This window comes from Bos mutus, chromosome 13, assembly GCF_027580195.1.
Source record: "Bos mutus isolate GX-2022 chromosome 13, NWIPB_WYAK_1.1, whole genome shotgun sequence".
In the NCBI taxonomy this organism is placed as follows: Eukaryota; Metazoa; Chordata; class Mammalia; order Artiodactyla; family Bovidae; genus Bos; species Bos mutus.
In genome coordinates this window covers 47,191,160-47,214,364 of record NC_091629.1, presented here as the reverse complement: position 1 = coordinate 47,214,364, position 23,205 = coordinate 47,191,160, and the positions used below count along the sequence as shown (strand labels likewise).

At 39.3% G+C, this 23,205-nt stretch overlaps 1 protein-coding gene across 3 annotated transcripts in view; it reads left to right on the top strand.

Moving 5' to 3' along the window:
* The first annotated feature begins 32 nt into the window (after positions 1-32).
* The window catches only part of CDK5RAP1 (CDK5 regulatory subunit associated protein 1), a 61,649-nt gene continuing 38,476 nt past the window's right edge, over positions 33-23,205 (top strand). The window contains exons 1-12 of one of the 3 annotated variants that reach the window (XM_070381588.1): positions 33-148; positions 2,520-2,653; positions 3,226-3,556; positions 5,122-5,225; positions 5,725-5,759; positions 6,785-6,885; positions 8,991-9,201; positions 10,727-10,847; positions 12,215-12,445; positions 13,505-13,602; positions 14,265-14,320; positions 20,739-20,869. In XM_070381588.1, the coding sequence (XP_070237689.1) occupies positions 3,247-3,556; positions 5,122-5,225; positions 5,725-5,759; positions 6,785-6,885; positions 8,991-9,201; positions 10,727-10,847; positions 12,215-12,445; positions 13,505-13,602; positions 14,265-14,320; positions 20,739-20,869 (1,398 nt within the window). In that variant the 5' untranslated portion in view covers positions 33-148; positions 2,520-2,653; positions 3,226-3,246. The remainder of the gene's footprint in view (positions 149-2,519; positions 2,654-3,225; positions 3,557-5,121; positions 5,226-5,724; positions 5,760-6,784; positions 6,886-8,990; positions 9,202-10,726; positions 10,848-12,214; positions 12,446-13,504; positions 13,603-14,264; positions 14,321-20,738; positions 20,870-23,205) is intronic. The other 2 variants (XM_005896921.3, XM_070381589.1) reach the window with 2 other exon arrangements.

Below are 23,205 nucleotides of genomic sequence, written 5' to 3'. Positions count from 1 at the left end.
CACTTCTGCCGGACGGAACACCCTGGACCGAAATTGCGGCGGAACGGAAGTTGCGTGTATGCGCGCGCAGCCGCAGACGGACTAGCCGGGAGCTTGCTGATCCAGAGGACAATCCGCGGCTGGAAGCTGGGTTGTCGGGCTGCGGAAGGTGAGCGGCGTGCGTTTAAGGTGGCCTGCGCCCTCGCCTGTGGCCCATGACTGGGTCTAGAGGGACCACGGTGCCCCGGGAATGCGCAGTGTCCAAGGGGAGAATGGGGCGGTGGTTATGGCGCGGATCCTAGAGTCAGACTCTTGAGTATTCTCACCCTAGCTTCGCTGCCTATTCGTTTGTGACCTTGGACAAGTCACCTCTCTTCCCCTTGAACCTTAGCTTTGTCACCTGTGAAAAAGTGGGGGTGATAGAACCTGCCTCACATTTGCTGTGAAGATCGAATACGGTAATCCGTGGAAAGCGCCTAGCACCGCCTATCACGTTGTAATCACCCAGTAAAAGGTTTGGGATGCTTGATTGTTAGCTTATGTTGACAAGAGGCTATCGAAATCGTCGACATCGTTTTTGTCAACTACAAATTAATGTAGCGCCGCACAGAGGCGCCTACATTGTGCTATGTAAGCATTTTATTTGTATTACCACATTTCATCCTCACAAAAGACATGGAGATAGATGCTGTAATAGGTACTGTTATTCCCATTTACATATGAGGAAATGGAAGGTCCCAAAACTTTGATTCCAGGTGCCCGAAGTTACCTGGTGAAGCAGTTGGGTCAGACGCTTACTCTTAAGACCTTAATCACAATGTTCTATATCCACCATCAGGGAAGTGGCCTTGCTGCAGTCCGTGGTATTTCAAAGAGTCAGACACTGAACAACAACAACAATATCCACCAACAAAGGAGGTGTGGGCTGCAGAAGGTGCGGTTACTGAAGACTTACTGTATGCAAAGTTAGGTTTTGATATCATTAATTCTCAACAGAGGTGGAATTGGTGACTCAGATAGGTATTTGACTTGCCCAGGGTCACACAAGTAAGGGGCAGAAACAGGTAACTTTAAAGCTCACACTGAAAGTCTGCTGTTCTCTGTCACTTGAAAGTAGGTTGGCATTGCTCCTAAGTGCTGGTAGCATGTACATTAGGTGATCAGATTGGAGAATTAACAAGCCCCGTCTGTCTCATTTTACATGTACAGCACCTGCCATGTTACTAGAATGGGAGATACCAAGGATGTAGAAATGAATGAGATTTGTTTCCTGCTTTCAGGGACCTCTGGCTTATAAGGGATAAGCAGCAATTAACAGCAAGGTGTGATGAGTCTTGTGATAGTGAGAAGTGTTTGGGAACCCAGAGGAGGACCTCTAGACTTTGGCTGTGATGGCCTGGAAAGGCGTCCAAGAGGAAGTAAACTAAAAGTAGTGTAGGAGATGGTTAAGTCAGTCGAGATAAGATGTAACATCCAGAGAAGACAGCACGTGTAAAAGCTTAGAAGCTAGTGAAGATCAGGCACCCACTGTTTCTCACTCTTTCTCGAGATACTGTGTGCATTACAAATATGTACCTGAATTTTCATGCTTTCTTTCCTACACGGATCTGTGGATGGCCTACTGTATCTAGTATAGCACTTTACTTCCCTGCTTTTGTCATTCAACCTCGCTTTCTAACAGTTGCATCTTATTCCATTGTATGGATGTGCTATGACTTATATAAAAGTCCCCTGTTGATGACGTTTAGATCTTTTCCACTTCTTTGCTGTTAGAAACACCGCTGCATCAAGTATCCTTAGGCATAGGTTATTTTGTATACGCAAGAGTCTATCTGTAGGATAAATACCTAGGAATGGAACTGCTTGGTCAAAGGTTTGTGTGTGTGTTTTCTTAATTTTTACTGGAATATAGTTGATTTACAATGTTGTGTTAGTTTCAGGTATAGAGCAAAGTGAATCAGTTATACATGTACATATATGCTCTCTTTTTAAATTTCTTTTCCCATGTAGATCATTACAGAATATTGAGTGGAGTTCCCTGTGCTATACAGTAGGTCCTTATTAATTATCTAGGAATTGTTATGTTTGTGATTTTGATGGAAGGTGGCAAAATGGTCACTGTAAAGGTTGTGCCATCTTCTATGCCTCCCAGCCATGTGTGAGAGGGTCTGGGTGGGAAGTTTGAAGGCAGTAATGTGAAACTCTTGGAGGGTAGAAGGAGTCACTGATCAGGCCTATGGTGCCCCCATGTCAGATACTTTCCTTTTGAAGGAAGACAGAGGAAGATGCTAAGTAGTTTTCACAATGTGGGGAGGCAGTGTATCAGGGTGGTTAGGGGCACAGTCTTTGTAGTAATTGTCGTTGTTCAGTGGCATTTATGTCAGACTCTTTGCGACCACACGGACTACAGCATGCCAGGCCTCCCTGTCCCTCACCAGCTCCTGGAGTTTGCCCAAGTTCATGTTCATTGGATTGGTGGTGCCATCCAGCCATCTCATCCTCTGACACCCTTTTCTCCTTCTTCCCTTGGTCCTTCCCAGCATCAGAGACTTTTTGCAATGAGTTGTCTGTTCTCATCAGATGACCAAAATACTGGAGCTTCAGCTTCAGCTTTATGTTAATTCAGACCTTTATTTGGATCCCCACCTGCTGCTTATTGGCTGTGGGAGCTTAGGTAAGTCCTTCACCCTCTCTGTGTCTATTTCCTCCTCTCTGAATGGGGATAATAATAGTGTCTGTTGCCTGTGTTACTCAAGATTGCTGTAAAGATTTAAAGAATTAATCACTTAAAGTCCTTGGAACTGTTCCTGGCTCAAGGTGCTACTTTGTTATTTTGTCAAGGCTTCTCATTTCATCTCTGTCACTCCTCTTAATTTTTATTGGAATATAGTTGATTTACAATGTTGTGTTAGTTTCAGGTATAGAGCAAAGTGAATCAGTTATACATGTACATATATGCTCTCTTTTTAAAATTCTTTTCCCATATAGATCATTACAGAGTATTGAGTGAGTCTATTTTTGAAAATAGACCGCCTGAATTTGCATCTCATCTCTAGCACTTTTTATGATATTTGTCAAGTTGCTTCAGTTTTTCCACGTTTAAAATATTATTAAGAGGACAGTATTATTAAGAGTACGTTCTTGGGTTTTTATGAGATTAAATGTATTAATATATGTCAAATGCTTAGAGCAGTGCCCTGTGAATAGTGCTCAATAATTTTAGCGATGTCTGTCATCCGCTTGCAGACTGTGGGCTCCTTCAGTGCCATGCATCCTTTTCAGTGTGTTCTCCGAGCCCGGAGGTGTCTGAGGCGGGGGCCCTTGGCCTCTGTGTCCTGGCTGCTGCTCAGGACCTGCAGGGCACACAGCAGTGTCCCCAGCTTTGCATGTCCCAGTCCACAGAGGCAGCAGGAGGATGGAGTTTGGAAGGATTTCAGCTCCAGGCTGGCCACTGGACCGACGTTTCAGGATTTTTTAAGAAGTGCTTCAGTTCCTCCAGAGCAACCGTCCTCTTCAGAAGTGGAGGACCCACCCCCGTATCTCACGGTGGATGAACTTTTAGGAAGGCAGAGAAGAGGTTGGTTTAACTTTACTTCTCTTTGGACTTCCTGCTTTACTCCCTTTCAGTGCTCATGGCCTGAGTCTTAACCGATCTTTTATAGACCTGGCTTTGGAGTTAACGGGGTTAACTCAGTAGAAGGTTGGGTTAACAGAGTAGAAAGGCTGCTAAGTTATGGAATCATCAGCCTCTACCAAGCAGCAATAATATAAAGAAACTTAACAGTTCTGATACACGCAAATTGCGGGTGGAAGTCCTGGGGAGTCCTCTCTTTGGTTACCTTTGGAAACCCTGCAATCTCTGTTCTGAGTTTTAGATCATCCTAAGTTACAAGGCAGGTTTTGCAATTGGTACTATAGAAAATCATTATGCTTATGCAGAGGTTTTCTTAGAAAACATAATGCACTCAGTTAAAATGTGTTAACATTTCAAAAGACATCAAGAGACAACCAGACCTCTCCCCTTTTGCACTGTTTCAAAAAAAAGCTTCCGTTTATAACTCTTAATGATTTGGTTGCATTCATATGGTGCAAATTATTTGTAATATGCTATTTTCATTTAATATTCCTCCAAATACCAGTCTTCATAATTAAATTAAAAAGTTGTTGCAAAATACCACATGCTGTACCATGATGTTTTCCAATTGTTGGAACATTGGGTTGTTTCACAAATTTTTATATTATAAATAACACTATTAAAAGTGCTTTTGTATGTATACACACACAGATACACATATTCACACGTATAGAGATAGTTTTGCTTCTTCAAAATTTTTTTTCTAGAGTAAATGTCTAGGCATTGAATTGGTAAATCGAGGAGCCTGTATACCTCACGACTTCTCAGATTTTTGTAGTCCTTTAAAATTTGTTATTCCCTTCTGTCTCTCGCTGACATAAGTTTGGTGTTTTCTCTTTTTAGACAAAGAAAGGGAGCCAAGGAACGTTTAGAAAATTTCCTGATTGTTTATTTTTTAAAAAATTACTGCTATTTTCTATTGGTTTTCATGTGATTGTCCTTTAGCTCTTAGCTCCATTTAGAATTTATTTGGGTTTGTGGATTAAGTGTGTTGGTGGGATAGGGATTGATAGAGGGATTTAGTTTGAAAGGGTTTGCTTGGGTGTGAAATTGATGTTCTTAAAACTTTGTGCAGATGTGTTTTATGTCATGTTAGCCATACTTACTTTCCTTTGATATGTTTGGAGTTACTTTAGGAAGTTGCCTCATTTTTATTTTGTGGCTTTATTGACCCTCTAGCCACCACTGTTATCTCTAGAGGCTGGAGAACCTCATTCTGTATAACTCTATTTCCTGAGTCTTAAGAGCATGTTTTCCCCACTTTTAAATGATCTGACTTATAGTTGGTGTGTGTATATAATGAAGTATTTCTTTTGTTCTGAAAGGCTTCATTATTAATAGTTTGGGGGTACATCTGGCAATTAATGGTGTCTCTGAATTGAGGCATCAGGGGACTTAAGCGACTAACCAGGTGCCTCAGGTGTTTCTGGGGCGTTTGGGGAGGCAGCCTTTTGAGACATGTGGTCCCTTTTTGTCTTCTTACCTGTGGAATTGCCCTCTCGTTGCAGTCTACCTTGAGACCTATGGCTGCCAGATGAATGTGAATGACACAGAGATAGCCTGGTCCATCTTACAGAAGAGTGGCTACCTGCGGACCAGTAACCTTCAGGAGGTATACACATTTCCCTTTTTCCCTGTTTCCTGGGCCTGGGCGAGATTCTGCATTTGTGCTGGTTCTTAGGTGGAGTTTCAGGAACAGGCTGTGGCCTTGTGAGAATGAGTTCCTTTGAGGGAAGTGAGGAGTATGGGACTGAGGTGTACTTCTGTTGCAGTTATTTTTGAAACTTTTATGGTGGTGCTCACCTCAGGCAAGGAACTAGGTTGAAAATGGGCTGCGAGGAGAAGGCAAATGGGGAGTTAGTGTTTAATGCCTATTGGTTTTAGTTGGGGAAGGTGAAATAGTTCTGGAGGTTGATGGTAGTGATGGTTGAACAACAGTGTGAGTGTACATAATGCTACTGCACTGTATACTTAAAAATGGTTAAAATGGTGAATTTTATGTTATGTGTGTTTCACCATAATCTGGGGGAAAATAATGGACTGTGGGCAGTGATTCTACAAGGCTGATTTTAAAGATCATAATTTTCCTTTTTTCCTTGCTCTCTACCCAGGCTGATGTGATTCTCCTCGTCACATGTTCTATCAGGTGGGAATTTATTCTTTACCTAGAGAGTGAATAAATCTTGTGTAAAATGCCAGAGCCAGCAGTGCCAGGGTGACCCAACCCGTGGAGATGAGGCAGCAGGTTTGCAGTTTTCCAAGTGAATATATTACTGATAGAATGTCAGCATTTGCTGAGCGTATACCTTGCGTCAGGTCCTGTGCTGAGCACTGTATGTGCACTGACTGATTCTCATGACAACCCTCTGAAGTAGGTGCTGTTATTGAACTCATTTTATCGATGAGGAAACCGAGAGTGTGCTGAGTCGCCCAACATTTCCTGGGGTTTTTCTTGCACATGTTTATGCTGTACCTCACATCATAAGGGCTAGGTCCAGTCAGTGGCTAGGGACAGAGTTCTTCTGACAGAGATGGGTGGCATCCATCACAAGTGAACATACCCTGCTTATTACTTTGTTCCTGTGTACATGGCATGTTAGTGTTGTTTCCTCAGCTGGCTGTATAATCAGTCAATCCAGCATTTTTTTCTGAGAGTCTTGCAGGACATTGAACTAGGCGCTTTGGGAGATTCAGAAATGAACCTTTCCTCCATGGAGCCCGACTTTACAGAACTTAGTCTGATATGGGAACTAAGACAGATACGCAAACAGCTCTAACATCTGGCAGAAAGCACTAGCTAAAAAAAAAACAGTAAAAAGGAGAAATTGCTGAGTACAGGGAAAAGAATAGTTAAAGTGATAGGAGAACAAACTCTCCAATCAAGGAGAGTTTGGGAAGTCTTTGTGAAATAGGTTGTTTTTAAGTTTGGCTTAAAGGCTCGTCAGGATTCGCAGATGTGTAGGGAGGACTCATCTTAGGAATGGATTTGGCTGCACTGTTTGTGAAATGTTAGCTCCTGACCAGGGATCAAACCTGTGCCCTCGGCAGTGAAAGCTTGGAGTCCTGGCCCCTGGACCACCAGGGAATTCCCATTCCTCCCGTTGTCATGCTCTTTTAGGTTGCTCTGTAGTTGATTTTCAGGTTCAGGTCTACCTTTTTTGATCTTTGTAGGGAGAAGGCTGAACAGACCATCTGGAATCGTTTACATCAACTCAAATCCCTGAAGTCCAAACGTCTCCGCTCCCGAGTGCCTCTGAGGATTGGGATTCTAGGTATCTGGTAATTTGCAGGTTTTGTGAGCTTTTTGAGACTTGGGCACTGTGTAGCTTCATACGCTAGAGTTTCCCTTAGATGCTAGATTCTCAGTCTTATACATCCCATTCAGCCCTTGTACTTAATGTCAGAAGCTATAGAATTAAATGAGATGAAGCTCATAAAAGGGCTTTTCTTAGTGCCTGGAAAATAACAGGTACTCAGCAAGTGATCTGTCCTTCCTAGTCTAATGTGGCTTGTGGTAGCACAGAGTAATGGATAGGAGAGAGTTTGGAGTCTGAAGGGACAGTTTGAATTTATCAGGTAGATCTCTTTCATCTTGACTCCTAAAACATGCCCAAGTGAAGATCCAGCTATGCACTGACCAATATGATAGCCACTAGTCACATGTGGTCATTTAAATTTAATTACACTTAAATAATATTAAAAATGCATTTCTTCAGTCTCACTAGCCACATATTGACTGCTTATTAGTCACACTTGACTAGTAGCTGCCAGTTTGAACAGCATAGATAAAGCACATTTCCTTCATCTTTAGACAGTTCTATTGGGCAGCTCTGATCTAGAGAGCTGGGAGGCATATTTCAAAAATAAATATTCGGTACCTTTGTGGTCCCAGAATTTAGTCAATGTATTTAACCTTAAAAATAGATTGTGTCCATTGTGGAATAGTTAAGTCCTCTTGATGATGGATCAAAACAAAGGTTGGAGCTTATTCTTTTACACAGATTAATGTACTAAGTGAAGCAGAAAGATGGACGGATTAGCTAGGATGTTTTGTTCCATTTCAGTTCCTTCATCATAGGACTTACATATATCTGTTTGGAGTGTTAGAAATCTCCAAAATAGTTTGTTTTTTAAATTGTAGTAAAGTATATGTAACATAAAAAGGTTTACCTTTTGAACCTCTTCCAGAGGCACAGTTAGTTCAGTGGTATACAGTATAGTCACATGGTTGTGCACACATTACCACCATCCCTTTCCAGAACTTTTTCTTCTTCCCAAGCTGAAACTCCATACCAATTAGGTAATGACTCTCCCGTTCCTCCCTCAGTTCACTTGCTGGCAACTGCCATTCTGCTCTCTGCCTTGATGAATTTTAGTGCTCTGGGTACTTCATAGAAATGGAATCATACGGTATTTTTGTAACTGGCTTAGCACAATGTCCTCAAAGTTCATCCAGGTGGTAGTATGTATCAGAATTTCCTTCCTTTTTAAGGCTGAGTAATATTCCATTGTATGTATGACATCTGTTTATGGACATAGGTTGCTTTCACTCTTTGGCTATTGTGAATGATGCTGCTATAAACATGATTATACAATCAAGAATTGTTCTTAAATGTTTTTAAAGGGTATTATTAAGAAAATGGACTTTCAAATTCTATTTTTTTACTAATGGCAATGGTTTTCTTGGTTATGGAAGATGCCAGCATAGATGATAACTCATTTTTTACAGGTTTTGATAAGTATTACAGGTGATAGGAGGAGTTCCCAGGTGGGTAAAGCACTCACCTACCAGTGTAGGAGATACAAGAGGTGTGGGTTCGATCCCTGGGTTGGGAGGATTCCCTGGAGGAGGGCATCACAACCCACTCTAGTATTCTTGCCTGGAGAATCCCATGGACAGAGGAGCTTGGTGGGCTACAGTCTATGGAGTCACTGAGTTGAACACGACTGAGCGACTGAGCACACACGTACACATGGGCAACAAGAAAGAAAAAGAGTGTAAGGGCAGTTGTATATAGGTGAATTTTATTTAAAAAAATAAGTTTTTGACACAAAATAGTTTTTATTTATAGTACCAAGTAATTTTCAATTGAAAAAAGAGGTGGTTCATGTCTAGAAATGTTTTTGGATGGTGGTTTAATTTTTGTCAGGCACGTAATTGAATTGCTGTAGAGCCCTTTTCCTGGTTTTCTTATATAGAAATACGTAGGTTCCAGAGGTATAGAGTGTTGGGCAAATTTAAGGAGTGATGCTAAATTCCTGGAGAAGTTTCTATGCTTTCGCCTTTGATCCACCTGGAGAGAATGTGTACTGGAAAGAAGTTGTGAGACCAGATGAATTTGGGAACGGGTCTCAGCGTATTTGTTTTCCCTCCCAGGCTGCATGGCTGAGAGACTGAAGGAGGAGATCCTCAACAGGGAGAAAATGGTAGATATTTTGGCTGGCCCAGATGCCTACAGGGACCTTCCTCGATTGCTGGCTGTTGCTGAGTCAGGCCAGCAAGCTGCCAATGTGCTGCTGTCTCTGGATGAGACCTATGCTGACGTCATGCCAGTCCAGACGAGCCCCAGTGCTACCTCTGCCTTCGTGTGAGTCACTGACCAGGAGATGGGGAGTCAGCTTCTCTTTCCTTACTTTTAAAGTAACATCTTACCTTTATTACATTAAAAAATAATGCACATAGTAAAACTAAAGACAAAAAATGGTATAGTAAGACTCCTCAGAACTCTCATCCTCACTCTCCTAGACTAACTCTGAGGCAGCCGTGTTTGTAGTTCCTTATATAATCCTTTCAGAAGTATTCTTTGCACATGCATTCATATATATTATATGGACTCTTTTCTACCCTCCCGTCTCTTACTTTTTCTACTTAAGAAAATGTTTTGGGCTTAACTGCTCCTTTTGTCCATCCCTTAATCTTTTAACTTAAAAGATCTGATGACAAAATAGTTCATATTTGTTGAAGAATATGTGGAAAGATAGAAAAACATAGAGAAGTGAGTAAGAATTACTTACACGTTTTACCACCTAATGATAAACACTATTATCATTTTGGTGTATATCATTCTGTTCTTTCCTCTGTGTTTGCGTGTGTATGCTTTGTATGTATTTATTCATAAAAATTGGCTCTTGATATACTTGGTTTTATACGTTTTCTTATTTAAAATGATGAACATTTGTTAGGAAATTTTCTGTAACAGATTGGCGAATAGGCTTATAGCCTGTTCTTGTAAATAAAGTTTTATTGTAATCCAGTCATGCTCATTTGTTTACATATTGCCTGTGACTGCTTTTGCCACTACAGTATTAGTATGGTTTATAAAACCTAAAATATTTACTATCTGGATTTTTTACAGAAAAAGTTTGCAACCTCTCATTTTAATGGCTATCCAATACTCTGTTGTTGGAATGCTTAATAAAAAAATTAATAGCTAATATTTATTCGAGTTCTTCAGTGAACATCTTCAATACATAGCTATCCATAATTGTTTCCCTAAGATAAGTTGAGGCTTTCATATATAGGACACAAATGAAAGAGAGTGATGTAGCTTAGATACTTGGCATTTGGATCAGGAATGAGTGAGAGATGCAGAACCTTACATTTTAAATCCAGGTCTCTACTCGTTATGTACTCTTTGGTAATATTTATTTTTTCTGGTCTGGATTTAAGGAATTCAAAAATATGTAAATATGAACAGTAGAAAGTCCAAATGTGCAAGCTCTGTACCCCTTCCTCCACTGCTGTGCTTCCCTGGGGTAACCACAGTACAGTTACAGTTTGGTTTACATCCTGTGATTATCAGATAATAATTTTTTTTTGCCGTGTCATGTTTCTTGTGGGATCTCAGTTCCCTGAGCAGGGATTGAACCCAGGCCATGGCAGTGAAAGCCTGTAATCCTAACCACTAGGCCACCAGGGAACTCCCAACTAATAGTTTTTAAAGATAAAAATGTCTGCTTTGTTGCTTCTTAGATCTCAGATTGGTCCTGTGTGAGCATGTTGCCAAGAGAATTCAGAGCTAAAGGATAAATGCCAAGGGAGCTGTGACCTTCTCCTTGGGTTGGACCAGATCGTCCTGCTCCTTTACTGAGTTCTGGCGCTTTCCTCCCCAGGTCGATCATGCGAGGCTGTGACAACATGTGCAGCTACTGCATCGTTCCTTTCACACGTGGCCGGGAGAGGAGTCGGCCTGTTGCCTCCATTCTGGAGGAAGTGAGGAAGCTTTCTGAGCAGGTGAGAAATCTTCCAGCCCTTTTGGCTGTGAGTGTGTTTGTTGGAGGATGAGGACAACTTTTCTATAGTTTTACAGCCTGTGCTGTCTCTCAGCTGTACATGTTTAGAACCATACCTGACCAGAAAGAAATTCCTGGGTATACATCTTGGGTTGCTGCCCACAAAGTTTAGGCAGATCCACAGAGAGGTTTCCTTAGGAGGGAGTACGGTAGAATGGAGAGAGCATGAATGAAGTGATTTTGAATTTGGGCTCCACCATTCTCTGGCTTGATGTGTGTGTAGAGAGAACAGATGTGTAAATGTGAATGATAAAGAAATGAGGCACAATGTTAACAATTACTGAGTCTGGGCAAATAGTTTATGGGCGTTTTTTATACCATCTCAGTTTTTCTGTAAGTTTGAAATTATGTCAAAATAAAATAATAAAAAATAGTCTTTATAGCAACCATTTTTCTTTTACTTTCTGAAATTTTACAGTGTAGATTTTCAAACACAGACAAGTTGAAAGATTAATAAACTGATTATTGACATTTTGTCGTATGTTTTTTATCTGCCTATCTCTGCAGATATATAAATATACTTTTTTCTGAACCATTTGAGAGTAAGTAGTAGTCATCAGGCCCTTTTGCCCTGCATCTGTCAGTATGCATCTTCTCAGAAGGAAGAATTTTTCCCTTCATAACCATAATACCATTATCATAAGTAGGAAACAGTTAACTAGTATATTCTAACATGTAGCCCATATTCAAAATATCTTAATTATCCAAAAATGTCTTATTACTGTTCTATTTTTAAGCCAAGATCCCATTAAGATTTATATAGTTTCATTTGATTGTATATAATATACCTTCAATCTCTCTTAACCTAAAACAGTCCTTTCACTTTTTTGTTTTTTGTCTTAAACGATGCATTAGACATATCTCCATTTGTTTGTTTCCTCATGTTGTTATTTAAAATATTCCCCTGAATTGTGGTAAACTGAAAGTTAGGTGTAAAAGCTTGATTGGATTTAGACTAAATATTTTTGGCAACAGTACTGCATAGATAATGATTATATAACATTCAAAGGACAGAATGGTATCATAATTTGATTTTTGGTGTTATAAATTAGCTGTTATTTTTGAATATTGGGTTTGTATCCAGCTTTTTTGCTATTTTTAAAAATGCTTTGAAGATTTTTACATATGGTTTTATCCTGAAGTTCAGTTCTTTGGACACGATGCCCAAGATGAAATTATTGAGTTAAAGAGGGAGTATATTTATGGATGACTCTTGGCAGGTTTAGCTAATTTTAGTTGGAGATTTGGCATAACGCTGCCATACAAGTTTTAAAATTGCTTCCAATATATTTATATTTCCTTTTTCAGGGGCTGAAAGAAGTGACACTCCTTGGTCAGAATGTTAATAGTTTTCGGGACAATTCAGAGGTCCAGTTCAACAATGCAGTGTCCACCAACCTCAGCCGTGGCTTTTCCACCAACTATAAAGCCAAGCAGGGAGGCCTTCGTTTTGCTCATCTTCTGGATCAGGTGTCCAGAATAGATCCCGAAATGAGGATTCGTTTCACCTCTCCCCACCCTAAGGACTTCCCTGATGAGGTGAGTATTGATAGTTTACTGTGCCAGATTGACATCAGTGTCCCTAAGAATGCCAGAGGTTGGAGCCAGTAGGGTGTGGCAGAGGCATCTGTCCTCAGAGGTCGGGGGATCCTGAGGTGTGTTACTGTGTTGCCCTCTGAATCTACCCCCTTATGGAAAGATTTGAAGTCCACCAAGGTGGAGGAAGGTGTAGGATCGATAGTGAGGCCATCAGTGGACCGTGAGGGCTGTGCAGAGAGGTTTTATTACAAGATGGTAAGGGGAGGGCAGGTAGGGAGGCAATGTGATGCAGCAGCAAACAGTTTAGACTTTGGCCTCAGACAGAGCTGAGTTCAGTCCTGGCTCTTCCACTGCCTTACCAGTTCAGTTCAGTTCAGTTCAGTTGCTGTCTTGTCCGAGTCTTTGCAGCCCCATGAACGGCAGCACGCCAGGCTTCCCTGTCTGTCACTAACTCTTTACCAGTAGAGATGACCTTTTCAACTTGTCATCTTCATTTGTAAAATGGTTAATAATCACTGCCTGCTTTGCGTTGTTGGGAAAGTTTTTTGTTTTGGTGAAATGTCTGTCTTTTGGCCCCACCCCTACTTTTTCCCCTCTGAAATATTTGTCTTATTGAGTTGTGAACGTTCTTTATGTACTCTTGGTAAGAATCATTTGTCAATACATTTTTTCAAGTATTTTCTCCTGGTTTTAGTTTCTTGATTGTATCTTTTAAAGGGGCTAATTAGTTTATAAGCTAGGTGAGACAAATGCTGTTTTTCCTTTCTGATCTGTGTTGGCACTGTCCTTGTATAGCCTCGTGACCTGAATCTGACCTCTGCTTGCTTTCTTCACTCTTTAAAAGTAGTAAAAGTAGAGAGATACCATCAGGTGAAATGTCTGGGACAGACGGAACAAGGCTTGAGCAAAAGTAAAGAATTTGGGTGGTTTATATATTTGGTTTTGTCAGCCTCTTAATTCTTAAAAATTAACCTTGGTGGAGAAACAGTGGGAGTGGTATTCCTTTCTGTGATTCTTTGGTGAGATTTTGATGACCTTTAGTGTGTTATATTTGACCAGGTTCTGCAACTGATTCGTGAGAGGGACAACATCTGTAAACAGATCCACCTACCAGCCCAGAGTGGAAGCAGCCGTGTATTGGAGGCCATGCGGAGGGGGTCAGATTTGCTTGGGGAGGGGTGTTCCATACCAATCCATGTTTAAGGACCAAGCAGTGTCTAAGAACCTAGGATAGTGTGTGGCACATGGTAGCTGCTCAGTAAAGATTTATCACATGAGTAAACTGATGGACTTTATAACTTGCTTTGTTCATTCTATAAGTATAGACTGAGGATTGGATCACTCATTTGTTTAACATGTGTCTCATTAAGCACCTACTGTGTGGCACACTGAGACTTTTAATCTTTATAGCTTCTGTGTGTTTACTTACTCTGGAAATAGTATAGCAAAGATAAGACTGAAAGGAGAAAGTGACAGATGACACTGTATAGAACTAGTGATTTACCTTATATTCCACTTATATTCCACATTGGCAAAGAATCTTAGAAATATTAAGTATTAATTTGTCTTCATTTCTTAGTTACATAAAAATGGCTATTTAAAATTGCATTCTTGAATTAAAATTTTATAGGCTCTGGATTAGGTTACAGTACAGGATTTGGATCTGAAGGGCTCTTTAGAATATTTTAACTTACTCTTGTACTGTCCTGTGTGAATGTAAAGTGATTATGTGAAGTAATTCATAGTATTATCTTCTTATAGCATTCATTTAAAGAAGATTGGTTCATTTGAGCTTTTTCTTTTTGTTTTTTTATTGCAGGTATTCAAGAGAAGCTTATGTGGAATTAATTCATCATATCAGAGAATCTATCCCAGGTACATTTAAGAAACATATTTTGCTGGGCATGTTACTTCACCAGTGACCCCCAGTCTTTTTGGTTGGATACAGGCAACACTTGTGGAAGTACATGGTGTCGCCTTCAACACTTCTTTTACTGTTCTTCATTTCTCTCTTTCTCTTACTTCTTTCTGACCAAATATCTTGGTCTTGCTAGAAATACTCAGAGATATGAATTAGCTTGTGGCCTCAATCTAAAGAGATTCCTTTTCTAGAGTTTTTATGTTTCTGAACATGAGAGAGACCTTGTTTCTGCTCGTTAGCAGCAAAGTTATGGTCTAAATTAGTTCTGATTTTGGAGCAATTGATATCTTTTTTTTTAAACTTCTGTTTTGTACTGGGGCCAGTTAACAGTGTTGTGGTAGTTTCTGGTGAACAGTGAAGGATTCAGCCGTATGTGTATATATATATGTGTTCTCCCTCGAACCCATCCCATCTAGGCTGCCAAGGACATTGAGCAGAGTTCTGTGTGCTATACAGTAGGTCCTTGTTGGATACCCCTTTACTCTGTAGTTTTTTAGATCTGTTGACAGTGTCTACATTGTTTTACAAATTTCTAATTAATGTGTTCTTCACTAAAACTTCCATTTGGATGGGACAGGATAGTGTGGACGTTCTCTGGGCTGTAGTTTCCTCTTCTATAATGTGGAACTAATAGTACTCACCTTATTGGATTATTAAGATAATTAAAGTGTGTTGGAATGTTGTGTTTCATTTCAAAAGTATATGTTTGTATGAGGTACTCAAAACATTCTGCATGATAGATCACATGCTGGGCCACAAAGCAAACCTCAGTAAATTTAAGAAAATTGAAATCATATCAAGCATCTTTTTCAGCCACAACTCTATGAAATTAGAAATCAGCTACAAGAAAAAAATTGTAAAAAACCCAAACATGTGGAGGCTAAACAATGTTACTAAACAACCAGTGGATCACCAAAGAAATCAAAGAGGAAATCAGAAAATTCCTAGAGACAAAAGAAAATGAAAACATGATGATCCAAAATCTGTGGGACGTCGTGAAAGCAATTCTAAGAGGGGAGTTTGTAGCAATACAATCTTATCTCAAGAAATAAGAAAAATCTCAATGAAATAACCTAACCTTATATCAAAAGCAGCTAGAGAAAGAAGAACAAACAAAACCCAAAGTTAGAAAGAAAGAAATCATAAAGATCAGAGCAGAAATAAATGAAATAGAGACAAAGAAAGCAATAGAAAGGACCAATGAAACTAAAAGCTGATTCTTTGAAAAGATAAACAAAATTGATAAACCTTTAACCAGACTTATCAAGGAAAAAAGGGAAAGAGCTCATTAAAAAAAATTAGAAATGAAAAGGAGAAGTTACAGCTGACACCACAGAGATAGAAAGGATCATAAGAGATTTCTTTAAGCAACTGTATACCAGTAAAATGGACAGCCTAGAAGAAATGGACACATTCTTAGAAAGGTAAAATCTTCCAAGACTGAACCAGAAAGAAAGAAAATATAAACAGACCAGTCATAAGTAGTGAAATTGAACTGAGATTAAAAAACTTCCAACTAAAGTCCAGGACCAGATGGCTCCACAGATGAATTTTATCACACATTTAAGAGAAGAATTAACACCTACCCTTCTGAAACTAGTGCAAAAATTGCAGAGGAAGGAATGTGCCCAAACTCATTCTATGAGGCCACCATCACCCTGATATCAAAACCAGAGAAGAAAAGACACCACCAGAAAAGAAAATTATAGGCCAATATCACTGACAAACATAGATGCAGAAATCATCAATAAAATAAGAGCAAACAGAATCCAGTAATACATTGAAAGGATCATATACCATGATCAAATCGGATTTATCCCAGGGATGCAAGGATTTTTCAATATCTGCAAATCAGTGTGAAACACCACACAAATTGAAGAGTAAAAACCATATTATGTCAATAGATGTGGAAAAAAAGCTTTTGACAAAACTGAAACAACTATTACGATAAAAACTCTCCAGAAAGTGGGCATAGAGAGAACCTTCCTCAACATAACAAAGGCCATATATGACAAACCCAGAACTAATATCATACTCAAGAGTGAAAAGCTGAAAGCATTTCCTCTAAGATCAGGAACAAAACACTTTTATTTGACATAGTTTTGAAAGTCCTAGCTGTGGCAATCAGAGATGGAAAAAGAAGAAATCCAGATTGGAAAAGAAGAAGTAAAACTGTCACTGTTTGCAGATGACATGATACTATATATTAAAAATCCTAAAGATGCTACCAGAAAACTACTAGAGCTTATCAGTGAATTCAGTGAAGTTTCAGGATACAGAATTAATATACAGAAATCTCTTGCATTTGTATACACTAAGAACAAAAAGATCAGAAAGAGAAATGAAACAATTTCATTTACCACTGTATTGAAAAGAGGAAAATACCCAGGAATAAACCTACATAAGGAGGCAAAAGACCTGTACTCTGAAAAGCATAAAACATTGATGAAAGAAGTTGAAGTGATACTAACAGTTGGAAAGATACACCATGTTCTTAGATTGGAAGAATAGTATTGTCAAAACAACTGTACTACCCAAGGCGATCTACAGATTCAGTGCAGTCCTTATCAAAAGTGCAATCTATCAAATTACCAATGACATTTTTCACAGAACTAGAACAAATAGTTTTAAATTTATTTGGAAACAGAAAGACCCCGAATAGCCAAAGCAATCCTGAGAAAGAAAAACAGAGCTGGAGGAATCAGGCTCCCTGGCTTTAGACCATACTACAAAGTTATAGTCATCAAAACAGTATGGTACTGGCACAAAAACAGAAATAATAGATCAATGGAACAGAACAGAAAACTCCAAAATAGACCCACACACCTTTTGTCAGTTAATGTATGACAAAGGAGGCAAGAATATACAGTGGAGAAAAGACAATTTCTTCAATAAATGGTTCTGGGAGTATTGGACAACTATATGTTAGTATAATGAACTGAATTTTAAATCATAGCTGCACTCAGATACATATTTATTAGGAACCATTACAGTCAACACATTCTTGCCAACAAGGTGTTTCTTTGTTCCTATAGCATAAAAATCCATGCTTTAGGATTCGATGAACTCTTGGAAAGCATTTTCTGCCTCCTGTTGGTTTTGGAAATGTTTTCTCTGCAAAGTTGTCAGGATGCTTGAAGAAGTGGTAGTTGGTTGGCGAGAGGTCACATGAATATGGCAGATTAGGCAAAACTTTGTAGCACAACTTTTGAAGTGTTAGTTGTCTCGTATGCAGTTAGGTTTTCTTGTGGAGAAGAAGCAGGCCCATTCTGTTGACCAATACCGGCTGTAGGCATTGCAGTTTTTGGTGCATCTCATCAGTGTGCTGAGCATACTTCTCAGATGTAATGATTTTGCTGGGCTTCAGAAAGTTGTAGTGAATCAGACTGGCAGCAGACCACCAAACAGTGACCATGACTTTTTTGGGTGCAAGTTTGGCTTGGGGAAGTGCTTTGGAGCTTCCTTTTGATCCAGCCACTGAGCTGGTCATCTCTTGTATACGATCCACTTTTTGTCACATATCACAGTCTGATCAAGAAATGGTTCGGCATTGTTGTGTAGAATAAGAGAAGACAACACTTCAGAACAATGGTTTTTTAATTTCAGGTCAGCTCATGAAGCACCCACCTGTCGAACTTTTTCACCTTTCCGATTTCAAATGCTGAATAACCATAGACTGGTCAGTGCTGAGTTCCTCAGCAACTTCTCATGAAGTTGTAAGAGGATCAGCTTCGATGATTTCTCTAAGTTGTCGTTGTCAACTTCTGATAGCCATCCACTATGCTTCTCATCTTCAAGGCTCTCATCGCCTCTGCAGAACTTCATAACCACCACTCCTTTGTACATTTGTTAGCAGTTCCTGTGCCAAATGCGTTGTTGATGTTGTGAGTTGTCTCTGCTGCTTTATGAGCCATTTTGAACTCAAATAAGAGAATTGCTTGAATTGGTTTTTTGGTCTAACATCATTTCCATAGTCTAAAATAAATATAAACTTTTATATAAATAAAATTTTTATATAATATAAAAATTTAAAATAAAAATATATTAAAAAATTAAATTTATTTAAAATTTATTTAAATTTTTAAATTTAAAAATTTATTTAAAAATATATTTTTATATTTTTAAAATATAAAATTTTTATATATAAACTTATATAAATATAAACTTTTTAAGTCTAAAAAATAAAAAATAAAAATAAAAAATATAATAAATCATTAGCCCAAAAAAAACATAAAGCAAGAAATGCACATTAGAATTATTTGTAACATCTACATTTATACAGAATGTATTCATGTCAGACAGCAAATTCAAAAACTGCAGTTACTTTTGCACCAACTAATATAAAAAAATGAAATTAGAACATTCTCTAACACCATACATAAAAATAAACTAAAAATGGATTAAAGATCTAAATGTAAGACCAGATACTATAAAACTTACAGAGGGAAACATAGGCAGAACACTCTGTGATATAAATTACAGCAATATATATATATTTTTTTGCATACTGCTTGGCCTGCAGGATCTTAGTTTCTCAGTCAGGGGTTGAACCTGGGCTGTTGCAGTGAAGCACCAAGTTCTAACCACTGGACTGCCAGGGAATTCCCACAGCACTACTTTTTGGATCTACCTCCTAGAGTAATGAAAATAAAAAATAAACAGATGAGACCTAGTTAAACTTAAAAGCCTTTGCACAGCAAAGGAAACCATAAACAAAACAAAAAGGCAACCCACAGGATGGAAGAAAATATTTGCAAATGAAGCGGCCAAGAGGGGATTAATCTCCAAAATGGACAAACAGCTTGTGCAGCTCAGTATCAAAAAACAAACAGCCTAGTCAGAAAATGGGCAGAATACATAAATAGACATTTCTCCAAAGAGGACATACAAATGGCCAGAAAGCATATAAAAAGATGCTCAAACATCGCTAATTATTAGAGAAATGCAGAGGGAAACTACAATGAGGTATCGCCTTACACTAGTCAGAATGGCCATCATCAAAAAGTCTTCAAACAGTGAATCTTGAAGAGAGTGTGGAGAAGAGAGAACCCTCCTAAACTGTTGATGGGAATGGAAATTGGTGTAACTACTATGGAGAACAGTATGGAGGTTCCTTAAAAAACTAGGTATTAAGTCGCTTCAGTTGTGTCCGACTCTGTGTGATCCCATGACGGCAGCCTACCAGGCTCCCCCGTCCCTGGGAGTCTCCAGGCAAGAACACTGGAGTGGGTTGCCATTTCCTTCTCCAATGCATGAAAATGAAAAGTGAAAGTGAAGTCGCTCAGTCGTGTCCGACTCTTTGTGACCCCATGGACTGCAGCCTACCAGGCTCCTCCGCCCATGGGGTTTTCCAGGCAAGAGTACTGGAGTGGGGTGCCATTGCCTTCTCCAATAGAACTATCATATGATCCAGCAATCCTACTTGTGGGCATGTATCTGGAAAAAAAACATAATCCAAAAAGATAAGTGCATCCCAGTGTTCATTGCAGCACTATTTACAATAGTCAAGACATGGAAGCACCCTAAATGTCTCATTCCTTGATGGAGGAATGGCTGAAGATGTGGTGTGTACACACACACACACACACAGGAATATTACTCTGCCATAAAAATAATGAAATAATGCCATTTGCAGCAACATGGATAGTCTGAGAGATTACCATACTAAAGTAAGTCAGAGAGACAAAGACAAATATATGATATCACTTATATACGGAATCTAAAAAGGTGACACAGATGAACTCATGAAACAGAAACAGATTCACAGGCTTTGAAAACAAACTTATGTTTACCAAAGAGGAAAAGTGGTGGGGAGAGTTATTCTGAGTTTGGGATTAACATATACACACTACTATATATAAAACAGATAGCAACAAGGACCCGCTCTATAGCACAGTGATCTCAATATTGTGTAATAACCCATATTGGAAAACAGTCTGAACAAGAGTAGAAATATGTATATGCATAACTGAATCACTTTGCTGTACACCTAAAGCTGACATTGTAAATCAGCTATACCCCAATATAAGAGATTAAAAAAAAAAAAGTAAAAGCAGGACAGATTTGAAAATATGGACTCCTACTGTGTCCCTGTCCCTCAATCCAATGTTTGAAGTGAAAAATACCTTTTCTGATATGAAGCTGAGGGGAATGTAGACTGAGAAGCCAGGCTTTGGCTTGGGAATCTTGTCGATGAGCAGTCATGTCCCTCCTGGCTCTGTATTGATTGTTCTGTTTCACTTGCCACTTGGGTTAAATAGCTCCGGGAAGGCTGTATAGTCACTAGCCCTCCCTCTGAAATCTCCGAGTGCCACGGCCTCTCTCGAAGGTAAGCTGTGACAGTGACATGCTGTCATTTGTCGTGTGTCACAGGTGTGAGCCTCAGCAGTGATTTCATTGCTGGCTTTTGTGGTGAGACGGAGGAAGATCACCTTCAGACAGTGTCCTTGCTTCGGGAAGTTCAGTACAACATAGGCTTCCTCTTTGCCTATAGCATGAGACAGGTGAGTCCTGGACTTGGGGGAAGAGCTCATTCTAATTATGAGACATCATTCCTGACCAGTTTCTGATTGATTGTGAACTGCTGGAAGAAAAGAAAGTGACAGCAAGGCTTTGCTTGAGAAACCACAGGGATCTTACATTCATTATTTTTTTTCTAATAAACCTATTTACTCTTTTACATAGTTCAGCAATTTGAGTTGAAAAACAACTGCTTCTGCTAGTATTCCTCTTTATTAGAATATTAAAAAAAATTAATTGGTTAATTAACTTTTGGCTGTGCTGCACGGGCTTTTCTGTAGTTGTGGCGAGCAGACACAACCAGAAGCCTGGTTGACTTGCACAGGCTTCTCACTGTATAGCATGGACTCTTAGAGTGTCTGGAGTTGTAGCCCCCGGGTTCCAGAGCACAGGCTCAGTAGTTGTGACACATGGGCTTAGTTGTCTCGTGTCATGTGGGATCTTTTGGATCAGGGATTGAACCTGTGTCTGTTTTATTGGCAGGCAATTTTTTATCACTGAGTCCACCCTTTATTAGAATATTTAGAAGTATTGTTTAGAATTTGAAAGTGCAAGGAGGAGGGACACCGTTCTCTTTAAAAGAAACTGCAAATCCTTTACTAACATGCAGAACTTTTTTGGCCTACAGATGTGATTTGTTTTATGGAAGCTCCGTGTTGCCCTCCCAGCCATACTCAACCATTAAAAAAGATATTTATTAGTGTTTATATACTTGGTTGCATTAGGTCTTGGTTGTGGCACATGGGATCTTTGTTGCGGAACATGAACTCTCTCGTTGTGGCTCACATGCTCAGTAGTTGTGACACTCAGGCTTAGTTGCTCTGCGGCGTGTGGGATCTTAGTTCTCTGACCAGGAATTGAACCCATGTCCCTTGCATTGCAGGGAGGATTCTTAACCACTGGACCACCAGGGAAGTCTCATCCTCAGCCATTTTTAATTTCCATTTTTCTAGGCCAAGTGAACCCACTGATACCTGCTTTAGAGTTTCTCTTATAAAACAATTCCCAGGAAAACAAAGCAGAAGGAGATGAGAAAGAAAAGGGCGAGTAATGTGTATTTCTTGCAGAGAGGAGTAGTCTTGGTTGCCTGCTATTTTCTTGATAGCAGGAATGAATTGCTTGGGTCTCTTGTCATCTTCCCAGTCACCTCAGGGGTCACTTGGTTTGTGTTTGGGCTGGAGACTGAGGGACTTCCATGGCCAGGGAAAAGCTGTCTGATGAATGATTGAGCTGTGAATGTCACTCAGCTGTCTCTCATCACCCAAGCGAATTCATGTCTTTTAAAGCCCACTGCCAAGGTTTCTATAGACAGTGTACGTGGGCCAGTGTGTGTATTGATGCCTCTTACAGATTGTTTCAGGGATAAAGCATCAGAGGAGCTGTTGGCTTCCAATTTGCTTCATATCAGGAGTCACAAATGTGCAAGAGAAATTTCTCTTTAACTCTAGAGTTGGAGATGAGTTTTCAGTGTGTGGTGGAAGCATGTCCTACAGGCATTGCTTATGAATGTTGATTTAGGAATCTGTTTAATAATTCCTAGATTAGAGTGAAAGTCATAGAGACTTCATCAAGTAGCATAGTGGGTAAGAACAAACAGTCAAATTGTGCCTCTGCCATTTAATGGCTATGTGACCTTGGAAAAAGTCTTTGCTTTCTTCATCTGTGAAAGGGAATAATGTTAATACCAACCTGATCAGATTATTTTGAAGCAATATATTAGCTCAATTATATATAAAGCACTTAAAATAGTGCTATTTAGTAGTTGAGTGCACAACAGAGGTAAATTATTATTGTTAATAATAAGACAGAATTGAGTAAGCTCTGTAAAATAATTCTGTTGTAGAATTGTCTACCAGTTCTTCATTTCCCTCTGGATTTGGTAGTTCTCTTAGAGCATTAGAGTTAGGCAGATTGGTTTGAATGTCCAGACTCTGGTGTATAGACTTCCCTCTTGTTTAGTTCTGTGGTTCTCCAGCTCTATTATGAGCTTGTGTTAATAAAGATACGTGTAAACGTGTGTATGTATATATTTATATATAAAGATGTATGTACACTATGATTTTGGATGATTTAAAAGTTTTTCAAGGATAACTTTTCTTTTATCTTTTGACTAGGTAATACATGTGCATGGTATAGAATTCAAAACATCAAAGTAGTGTGCAGTGCAAAGTAGTTGTTTTTTCTTCCGAGATTGCCTGGTTTTTCAGTTCCTTCTCTGAAGGCAACTGCTCTTAGCAACTTACTGTGTAACCTTCTGGAGATATTTCGTGTATTTATAAGTATATTTATATGTATTGTTTCTACAGCAAACTCACTATAC